This window comes from Phalacrocorax aristotelis, chromosome 6, assembly GCF_949628215.1.
Source record: "Phalacrocorax aristotelis chromosome 6, bGulAri2.1, whole genome shotgun sequence".
NCBI lineage: Eukaryota > Metazoa > Chordata > Aves > Suliformes > Phalacrocoracidae > Phalacrocorax > Phalacrocorax aristotelis.
In genome coordinates this window covers 38,543,065-38,554,840 of record NC_134281.1, presented here as the reverse complement: position 1 = coordinate 38,554,840, position 11,776 = coordinate 38,543,065, and the positions used below count along the sequence as shown (strand labels likewise).

At 35.8% G+C, this 11,776-nt stretch overlaps 1 protein-coding gene across 4 annotated transcripts in view; it reads right to left on the bottom strand.

Annotated features, from left to right (window-relative positions):
• The window catches only part of CAMSAP2 (calmodulin regulated spectrin associated protein family member 2), a 93,669-nt gene that overhangs the window by 22,335 nt on the left and 59,558 nt on the right, over nucleotides 1-11,776 (bottom strand). For all 4 annotated transcript variants that reach the window (XM_075097242.1, XM_075097243.1, XM_075097244.1 and 1 more), the window contains 2 exons: nucleotides 11,188-11,329; nucleotides 7,820-7,959 (listed from right to left, as the gene is read on the bottom strand). In XM_075097242.1, coding sequence (XP_074953343.1) covers nucleotides 7,820-7,959; nucleotides 11,188-11,329 — 282 coding nt within the window. The remainder of the gene's footprint in view (nucleotides 1-7,819; nucleotides 7,960-11,187; nucleotides 11,330-11,776) is intronic.

Genomic DNA, 11,776 nt, shown 5'->3' with positions numbered 1-11,776 from the left:
GACAATTCTCTAACAAAAGAAAGACAAATTCTGAGAAAGTAAAACCAGTGGTACAGTTTCTATTTTAACTTTTACTTTGTCCAATGAAAAAATTTGCTCAGGCATACATGGCTGCAAAGTGTGTAGATCTTCTGTTATCAATTCACCAGTTAGAGGAGGAAAACGTAAGCAGAATGATGAAGCTTTTCATGATCCAGCAGGAAAGAGAAGAAAACTGCTTTGTATTCTGTGATGGACCCATTAACTTTCCACTTCATAGCTACCTAAACAGGCAAAGATTGCTCACATTCAATGTTTAACTCAATATTTGAGCACACTTGGTGTATGCCTGCAGAGGATGTACTCTAATTAAAAATTGTATCCAGACTATGTAAGACTTTCATTTAAGACTTTTGACAGCTTCACTATGTTTTCAGTCACTCAAATGTCAAAATTCTATTGTTGCATTAATTTTGTTGCCTTAAAAATGCATACCTCAAATCTTGGAGTGCAAGCAAATGTTTGAGAAAAATTCTAAACGAAATGTCATTTTATTTCAGAAACAAAGCACAGGCATTAGGGGTAAGAACATATGTTTACAATTTAAAAAGAATTACAAAAAATGTTTAATAATAAATGAGATAACCTCAATTCTGTATCAGTAAATTTGAAAATATAATTTTAAGTATCTATTTGACATTTTGATTTAGATTTATTTTTTCTGAATATTTCTAATGTAGATAAGCCTTTACTCCAGCAAAGGGATACTCTTAGACTGAAAGCTGCTCATATGCTTTGGTATATGGTAAAGGGATCGGCCAGATGTTCCCATAGTTATTACATAAAAGCTATAAATAGGCTAGGAAAAACCCCTTCTCTGCTTATTCAGCACAACAGAACTGAATGAGGCAAAGTTCATACCAAAATCTTTTCCAGTCAAAGAAAATCTTAAGCACAGCATTTTGGTATCAGATGCTGATTTCACTAGGAAGCAACATACATAAAGAAAAAAAATCAGCTGTACTTCTCAGGCAAAATATGATTTTTAATGCTACAATTTCAAAATATTACAATTTCTACAATTTTTCTCTTAATATTCCCCCCACTTACCTCCCCTCAAACTTTATATTGTTAACTTAAATTCTTTTACTAGAAAAAACCCACAAATTATAAAATGTTCTAATCATAGCTTTATCCTCATCTGAAATAATATTGTATTTAAATACTCTGATTTCCTATGTTTATGTTGAAATGCTGTGTTGAACAGTGTAACTATTTTATGAAGGACTCAGACATTCCTTCTGAGAATATTTTCTATGCAGTCCTGAGCTACTGCAAGACAGCTTGTTTTCCCCCAAATCACCAAAGCATTATTTACTGAAGTAAAAGTGACACTGTTGGCTGCATAGCCCGCTTAGGACCGAGGCTACTTTAGATGTCTGATGGTGAAACATCATGATGGAAACTGTATTTTCTCACAAGTTATTTTTAGTCAGAAAGGGATGTTAGTAATAATGATCACAGGGGAGGACTGGTGATCAGTAACTTAGTTTTTTGGGAAAAATCTAACTGTGGGTCCGTAGTAATCCTGCTACCCAGGGCTAGAAAGAATGTAGATATTATTTACACAGACTTTGCCTTGATTATGCTGACAAAAGTTCTAATAGCTCGTCACATGGTTATCACATGCACTTATACACGAAAATATTCAGAAGCATGAGTATTTTAATAGTACTAAAATAACAAAGCTCTGAGCAGTTCAGACTGGCTCAAAACCACTCAACAGCAGATGGCAGACTTGCAGCTTCTTAGACGCTTTTATTTGCTAAACATGCTGATTGCATTTTTTCAATTTGATATTTGCAAACTGTTCATTAATTGTATGTAGGCAGCTGTACTACCGGTTACATTTTATCTGTTGCATCTTCTGGTACTGTACAATAGAAATCCTTCAGTTTAACAGATTTTGGAAGATCATCTTTTGGAAAAAAAATATTCCCATATTCTGAGTATACAATCTAAAGTCATTACTTGCTTTTGTATCAAAGGGAGATGTAAGCTAGCTTGTTTTATAAACTTTTATACAAAAAAGAGAAATTATTTCCTTTAACATCTCTATTCCCCCTCCACAATTTTAAAATCATGATTAATTTTTAAATCAAACTGGCTAACAGAAATAGTATGTCCTATCTTGTCACTTAAAATAAATTCTATCCTTCTAATATTTATAGGTTTTAGATCTGCATTTTGATAGAATAACTACTATAAGGTCATACGTACATTACTAGTAATTTGTAATCAGGTTTGCATCCACTAAAACTGAATGCAAAAGTAGCCATAGATGCTTTTAGGAATTTTCTCAAAATGAACATAAAAATACACTGTAAAATTTATATCACGATGCACATTAAAATCTCTGTTCAATAGGCCAGGAAAGTAAGTTACCTCAAATGCAAATCCATAGTTTATATGTTACAAAAGGGACAACATAAATGCATCAAGACTGGAGTGTTTCAAAATGCAAGGCCAAATTACAGCCCTGTATATGACCCATGCACTACCAGTTTGCCGTATCTCCTGCCACAGGTTAATAAATGCCACAACAATTCAGGCTGAAGACTTCAGTATGTCTTATTTCGGACCAGAACAAAGAAGTGGGAAAACTTGCCTATTAACATCAGTGAAAGCTAACCACACTGCTTCCCCTTAAATAATGAGTCAGGAACATTTGGTCCCCCTCAGGAGAGAAATCTCCTCTTAGAGAGCTGTTCCCTGATTGAATCTTACTTTTCATTCCTCATCCTGAATCCTTTTAAACCAGCCAGATGGGAGTCAAATCCCTGGGCCAACTCCCACCAGACGTACCTAACTGCCTCACCGAACACAGCCAGCTGCTCTCCCAGGTCCTTAAGGAACCCATATATGCATGCTTACAGGGACTTCAACTGCAAATTCAGGCTAGGGTTAGCAGCCTGATTGGCAGAGGGTTTTTTCACTGAGATTGGAGGGAAAGCTGTACGACACATGTGGATGTCATGTAGCCCCTCATCTCTAGGATCTGCCTGTGACACAACTGAACACAGTTTTTCTCATTTCGAGAGGAGATGGTGCTGATTAGAGCTTTTGCTTACATTTTTGCAAAGTCACCATCAACATTACATCAGAACGTGCAAGTATTCAAAACTGCTCAAGTGCAATAAAGATTTTTAGTGTAAAAAAAAAATCCTTTAGATATTATATTCTCCTGTTCAGTTCAGCAGTGAAAAAAAAAAAAAAAAGAAAGAAAAGAAAAATGAAGTTTTGGAACCAGCCTCTCCACCTGGTCTACTGGGCCTTTGACAGTGCAAATGTTTGTTCAGTCTGCTCTGGTTAGTAACTAAGTGCAAAAATCAGGTACATTCCATGTACTTAGTTGTGGTTCTGCACAGTTTGGAGTCTGGCCCACATTTAGGTCAGAGGAACGCCCTTCATAGACAAGAGACAGATTTGCTTAATTTCACATTCAGAAAGCTTTCATTCTGAGTAATTGTGCCTTCTGCATGAGTTTGGGTGATCAGGGTCTACAGTTATCAGAAAACAGCAGCCAAAGAGAAGAAACATCCACGCTGAGGGGCAGCACATAGAAGTGTTGCAAGAAGCGAGAGGCTGCAGAGACTTCTAGCCCCGCTGAATCCCCAAGAACCCCCACAGAACAGCAGGACTGGGCCAGAACTCTACAAGGCCATCAGCTCAGGCTAGTGTCAACAACAGGTTGTATAACCCCAACCACACCCACAAGGGCAGTACCTGTTATAATGCAGACAAAGAGTACACAATTGTATGTATATACACACCTAAAGAGACAAGTGAACCTCTTGAGAGACTTTTTGGACACCTTCCCAAAAGCCACTGGTTGGCCAGTGTGACCCTCTGCTTCTGGCGGGCCACTGGGTTGGCCTCCCACCCAGTAAAAATCACTGAGCGAGGGAGTGTGTGTGAACTGTGTGAGCAAACGAACACATTGTGTGAATAGTTATCTCTTATTAAAAATTGATTCATTCTATTAATAATAGCAGTTGTATTAATAAAAGGTGTTCTAATATTGGTTGTGATGTGTGTCTCACCCTAGACTCAATCCTCCATCAATGAAAAGGAATGTACTTACAACAATATGTGTAGATTAAATGAGTAGCACAAGTTTAGGATGGCTATTTAAAACAAAACAAAAAAATACCAACAAAATCCCCACACATTATTGAAGGCTCAGGTAAAGGAATACTTACAAAAGACAACAACTGTGTGTCAACTGATTCAATGCCAGGTTCCTATGTGAGCTCTCTAATCATGGCAAACATCAAATGATTCAAGCTGTCTGCCAGTACCCCCTTTGACGGATAACCTGGTAAACGACTCGTTCCTAGACCTGAACCCTATGGTCCTACTAGAATCAACTGGCAGGGAATGATCTAAAAATATCAAGAATATAACCAAATATGTGTTTTTTCCCCTTTTAGAAATACTTTCAACATATATCTTGCATGACAAATGGAACATGCGAGATGCATTTTTTTTTTCTTTCTGTTCAGGGACCATACGTGCCCTTTACATCCTTTCATGAATTACATATTCCATAAGAAATATACATTCCATGCTTTATTCAAGCCACAAATGCTAAATACTATTACACTAGAGTGATCAACTGTTGGACCAAAGCAATAAAGAAGTCTTTACTATTCTGCAAGGTGGTTTATGCGTCCTGTGACAGCACTTCATACAAGTTCTTCCATTTCTACAAACTCATTCTTTGGATAGGCAGAATGTGTGTGTCAAGACACAATAAAACAGCTCTTTCAGTTCTGTGTCATTTCCCAGACACAAGTGAAGATCAGGATATTTAAACAAAACCCAATCTGTTCAGGATAAAACTGCTTACAAGAGAAGGGAAGATGGAAGATCAGGGTAAAAAAAGAATCTGCACAACTAAAGAGAGATCCAAGATTTTCTATCCTTTCTACTTGTTAAATATGCTGGGAGGATTTAGAAAATATTGTGATTATTTTTATGTAATCTCTCTCTACTTGTGTTTGCCTGTCTCAAAGGAAAACAACCAGGAACAAGTATGGTCCCTTGGTGGTTCCTCAAGCATCCATGGAATGTATTCAAATATTTTTTTCTTTAACATCAGTAGCCCTCCCTTAGTAAACATCTTACGAAGTTCACAAACGTATTTCTCTTAGAGGACGAGAAATGGACAAGTGAGAAGCAACAAAACTTATTTTCTGCTTCATTTGATTGTGACACAGTAAAGCTGTCTAGACAAAGCTTATTTCTCCTCTGTGCTAAAGGAGAACTAAGCCAATAGTTTCATCTGCTGCAAAATCTGAGCACCTATATCAAAGTCGCTGGATGCTTGTTAAGAAAAGTTTTAAATTAATCTGACTTTGTTCCTGTGCATTTTGATGGAAAATCCAAAAGTGGGCACAAGCACCTTGGCCAAGTCCTGCACTAAATTTCTGTATCATATACTATCTACAAGGTACCTTGAGTTAACACAACAGGACAGCGCAGTGTGCCCAGTAAGGAGTGTAAGGTATGCACTTTGTACTTGATCACTTTAAAAGAAAGAGGCTCTGCTCCCTTCCTTCTCAATGACTAGCATGAAGTCAGGATACCTAGTGTAATTTCTAGGGCCACGAAAGGCACAGCGTTATAATTCAAAAACTCAGCTATAATTTTTTTCTTGAGGCTTTTTCGAGTAACATACAAGCAGTTTGGCTCTTTTCATTTTTCCTGTCACTACTATGAAAGTAACAGACCTTTAACCAAAAGCATAGTGCCACCTACTGTGCAGTATGAGTCACCCTGAAAACAAATAGACATCTTTGCTGATTTACACAGACACCTGAAACCAAGACACATGCTTCTACAGATCCTCTAACTCGATACTACATAAATTTTATTGACTGAGATGAAGGTGATTTCTACTAACCAGTTTAATTCAATGTGTAATATTTAATCCCCATTTACAATACAAGTTTTTCCAAAGTGACAACAAAAGTCTTTGGAGAAATATATATTTATTAAAACTTACTCTGATCAGATGCACTGGAAAACTAAGAAAAAGCTCCTTTAACTGTGAAGTTATTTTGAAAGCAAATTAATTCTGAACACTGGAAAAACAGAGTTTATAGCACTAGCCAAAGTTTCTGTGCCAAGTTTTAGAAGAAAAACTTGGCAGCCTTTCTTTGTAGCATTTACATCTAAATAAGTATCCACACCACAGCAACGTGTAAAAACATGATCACAAAAGGGCTTTCTCAGTTCTAGAAATACTCTAAATCTTTGAAAGAACTCAAAATCCCCTCTAAAAACAGTGTTCAGAAACAGCAAATTAGAGAGTCTGTAGCATTTTAGAAGTGTGAAGTCAGATGCATTGGGATATTGACAAAATATTTATTCTAGTTACTTCTCTCAAATTGAAGCTTCATAGTGCATACTGGCTTGAGAAATAATTCAAACCGTTACTATAAAAATTGTATTATTAATTGTCACGAATGAAACCAAAGAATAATGAATTCCATCTATTCCATGTATCTGTAAGCAAAGAGAAACAATCAAAATGCAGTGAAAGAGTCCTACTCAAGATCATCGAATACAGTTGTAGGACCATATGCTGGGAAACTACAGATGAGAAAGACTGACGCAACAGACTTGTTACAAGTATGTAGGTAGATTATCTGAAATTTTAAAACACCAAAAGCTGGTTGAAAGCACTAACTACACAGCTTTGCATACACAAAATAAAACAGCAGCAGCTAAATAGTCTAGACTTAAGTCCTACTGTCCTTACTCACCCTAGCAGCTCACTACTTATTTGAAAAGCATTAGATTCAACTCTACAGGAGACAACAAAGCTGTATTCAAGCTCTAGCCTCTGCAGCTCAGCTTGTGAGATTACTATAAAGATCATAAAAGCAGTGAAATGACCCAGATATTTAGAAACCAATTATATCCCATCTGCAATGGATATGCTCACTTCGTAAAAATAATATTTCATTCCCTAAAGGCAGGCCAACAAGAATTTTAAGCAAACGAAGAGTTTTTTATATAGAAGAAAGTCTTAGAGAAACACAAGAATGAAAAAATCAAAGCTACAATTAGGCAAGAAATAATTACTCATTCTTTTACCACCCAGGCTTAAAAAAATGATAGAATAAGCAAAACCTTTTTTTTCCCTGTTTCTAAAAGCACAAAATCTTAGAATGACTAAAAACACTTAATTCCTTATTCAAACAACTGTATTTGTTGTAATTGTGTTCCTGCTTGTGTTCTGGGCATAAACCCATCAGATTTTTCAATGAAATTAACTCAGAAGTTTACACTTTTATGAAAGTGAAAAAACTTTAAGGTTAAATACCATAAAATTATTGTGTACACAAAAATGAGTAAGAAGAGTGAGTAATAATTCCGTAAACAACTCTTCAATATTTTGTCATTTTGTTAAAGCCTTAATAAATTTAAACTAATGCAGAACACTATTACATTTTAACAGAAATATCATGGATGATATGGTTTAACTAACAAGTAATTAATAAAGAAGATGAAGTGTGAAATAGTTTTGCACAAAATCAAGGTTTGTATAAATACTTTCACAAGTGCTTTTTTCCAAACACTTCAAACTTACTAGAACATAACTGCCAAAAGAAGGTGGTTTTACATGCTGCTGAAATTCGTGTGTTGCGTGCTATACCAAAAGAGATGCAATATGCTTTTTCATACAGCAGCAGATCAAAAAAGGCTAAATATATCATTAGCAAAACAGTCCTGTGGACGCTGCCTGCATTTTTATTTACTTATTTACCTTTATTGAAGAAGCTGCATAGAGCATATCCTCGAGACTGAAATGGCAACACTGGTTAAGGTATTCCTGGCAAAATTCTTGTATCAGTTGTAGATTATACAGGCTGTCAGCCAAAGACATTGTCTCTTTCAAACAAATATCTGAAAAGGAAGATCAGAAGGCAAAGATTAGATATACTTATAGATTTGCAAAGAAGTGCTTTTTGCTTTGCTGGATTCTGAAGCATTTTCTTGATAAATTCAGACTTGATTTTTGTTTTTCAGGAGGCTTTTATTTTTCTGTTTCAGAAATTTAAGAAGTGACACCTTTACATTTTTGCGGTTTTATATCTTTAGACATTTTTCTAAACTTGAATTTTGTTTTTTCACTACTGACAAGTTTTTTTTTTCTGCTTTGCCTTTTCTGCAAATGTTAGTTATGCTCTAACTCCTGCTATTTCCATATAATAAAAAACCATATTTAATCACTAATGTATATTTTTTCAATTAGATTTTCTATACAGCAATGGCAGTAGGAAATGTATGCTTTTTTACAAAGTTCTCCATACATACTAGTTCTTTGTCTTTGCATAGGGACCTGAGAGTACATTTTAATGCTATGAACCCAAAATCGTCCCAAAAACCCAGCATCAGTTTAGTCTTATGCATTTGGTTTTGTTGATTTAGATGTTTGATATGAGATTTTACAAGGATCTGAAGCCTCTGATATATGAATTATCACTCCCTGTTTGAAAGTGCCATTTAAAGACAAGTGGTAGCAGTGAACACACTAGTGTAGTTATGCCATATTCTCTGAATACTATTTATGCCTGGCTAACCTCCTGCTCTCTTTTTATGACTGCTTCTCAGAAAATTAAGTAGCAATAATAACTTCCTAGAAAAAAACAGACAGTCCTTGTAAAACGGAGGACTGAATAAAAGAAAATTAAATATACTTCCAAAGCATGCATTCCTAAAGCAACAGTGTATGACACAGCTCCACATAAGTTTGAAATTGTTTAGGATAAAAGGTTTCCTCAGAGAAAGAATCTGCTTTGATGCTAGCAGGATAAGGATTCCCATCCTGAGGAAAATCTGACCTATTCCATCATCCCAACCCCACAGATGATGATGACTGGAAAAAAATGTTTGACTAAACTGACTGAAATGGGATTAAATTTATGTGAAGTCATGCATTTGGATCTAATAAAATTCTAATGTGATTCACTGGTTGCAAGTGATATTGAGTAGGGAGGTATCGTGTAATAGCCAATGTAAAGATGTTGATGAGCTTTCAGCATCATGCAGCTATGAAAAAAAGCAAACATGATGCTAAAAAGTATCCAAAAGTTTATTTCCAGCAGTGACAGAGAAGCACTGTACAAAGCAGCAATGAGATGCCAGTCTGGATTTCTGTGTACGGTTACGACGATCCACATTCAAGAAACATGAACCCAAACTGGACTAGCTGCACAGGAAGACTATTGAGGATAATAATGAGAATGGAAATCCACTTCAGAAGGGCAAACTGAAAAAGGCTTGGTTCAGTAGCCTAGGCAAAAAAAACCACAAAAACCACCAAAACCAAAAACGGAAACGTATCAAAAAGGTAGACATCAGATTAGGAGAAGGTATTCAAGCCAAAGGGCACTGCTGGAGGAACAACAAAGGCACGTAGACAGGCTACAAGCACATTTAGGTAGAAAGCAAGAATAAGATTTAAAACCCTGTAAAAAATCGGGCTCTGCAACAGTGGGTAAGAACAGTGGGTAAGAAAGAGCTAGACAGTTTTAAGATAGAACATGATAAATTCATGAAAGGGATTATGTAATTTCATACAACAGCCAATTTCTTGACTCACTGACATAGGGAGTCCTTTCTAGTCCTGCATTCCTTGAAGGAAGCCTAGATTTGAAAGTTAAATAAAGTCTTAATGAGAAGAAACAATCTATTTCAGACTACAGAGAACTCTAGTTTAATATTTTTTCTTTTTTTGTTAATATATTTTTAAGCATTTTTGCATATGCATTTTTATTACCTGACTTCTTCAGTTCCAGTACAAAACCAAATCTCACTGAAATTTAACATGCATCAAAAATTATATTATTTAAATACAGAGAAGATAGGCAAAGTCTTTCTAAAGTGCTTCTAGTCGCTTCAGAGTACCTTTGAATTTACTTCCGAGACAATGACACACACATTTATATCTCTTTAGGTCAGGACACCTAACAAGAACATTAAAACTAGAATTCCAAAGACGACATGTGCCTTATTTTGTTTAAAGTCATATGCTGGAGGAATCGGCTGGTAAGTATATATGTGGTCACGCAAGGTATTCAAGGTCTTTTGGACTGTCCGTGTTTTCAGCCATGCTAAAACAGTAAGGAGGAACTAGGTGTTACCCCCATTCAACACTACCCAGTTTTAACTCTTCCCTAATCGCATACAATAGTATATATTTGGCTGCAACATTTATGTAAATTGAAAGTTGTATTTTTCAAAATTCAGAAACCAGAGAAGAATGGCAAATGAGCACATCTTAGTGTCTTTCATCTTCAGTGCCTACTGTGCTGCAAGCTTCCTGTAAAGTGGTTGTGTATGTGAATTCCAGATTTCAGTCCTTAGCAAGCTTTATACCTTTGTTCGTATTCCTGGATTTCTCAGAATGCTTCTGTATAAGTGTTCCCACGACATCAAAGGTATCATGGACAGAACACAAGCAGAAAATGATGGGTGTTAGCTGCCAAGACATTTTACAATTACATGAGGCTCTTAGTTGCCAAGAGGAAGATATGACTTTAACCAGGCAATTGAGCAAAAGACGACGAAGCTGCTCATCAGCACAGACAATTGCTATTACAGAACAGTATGACATCAATACATTCTAGACTATATATTTTTGTTTACTCTTTAAATGAAATAGGTAACTGTCAGGTGAACTAAAAAGCACAGAACACAGAGCAATATTTGCCATGCAGTGCAGCTATGCAGAGCTTGACTAATCTTAACTTCTCCCATGTTTTATATCTATAACTGCTCATATTCACAAGAAAGCACTTATGCAGCTTCAAGAATAAGAGTTTTCCAGGTGGTTTCAGGTATAAGAGTACAAAGGCAAATGTGTTGCCACAGTCAGATCTGTAATAATGTACCTTCATATGCTTATATTACTGTGATAACATGAAAGTAAGCAGAACATGGAAGGACACCTTGGTTCCTTTTATTCAAATGTAAAACTAAATAGGCACGAAGTTAATATTAAACCCACCACACTCAAATTATACTTCTTCTATATCATATTTAAGCACCGTCCTTCACAGAGTTACAAAACACAGACATTTAAACTTTTATGGACATATGTTTATAAGTTGAGAGACACATTAGACATACCTTCCAGTTTAACAATATCTGGACAGTAGAAGTGGATCAGGGCTGCTAGAGCACAACCATCTGTACCATCTTTCAGCAGATTCTCCACCAGTGGAATGCAGGGCAGCTGTTTAAGCAATGTTTGCTCCTTCCTGTAACGAGCCTACAATATAGAATGAAGAAATTTAGAGAGACAAAGGCTCTGAAACATATGAAGAAAGAGATTAATGCTGTAGGTTTTATACTCTGTTAGTGAAAAAGCAGTATTCAATAAATACATTAATATCCTCAGTGTTAAATTTCTTAAAACTATTCATGTTATGCCCCATTTTGAATGGCATAAATAATATCTAAGAGGAAAGGAACATACAATGCTAATATTGAACCTTTCCTTCAAAACTACCAAATTTTGATGATCTCTCTATAGCACACCGAATTAAATAACATCATATACCTTAATTAACATTCAACACTCATTGTTATACAATCAGAAATTATCTGTGTGTAAACACAATCAGACCAATTCTTAGCTGGTGTAACTTCAGTTTACTGGCAAGTCAAATGACTCTGTGAAGTTAACACACCTCAGAATCTTGCCCAAAATCTCATT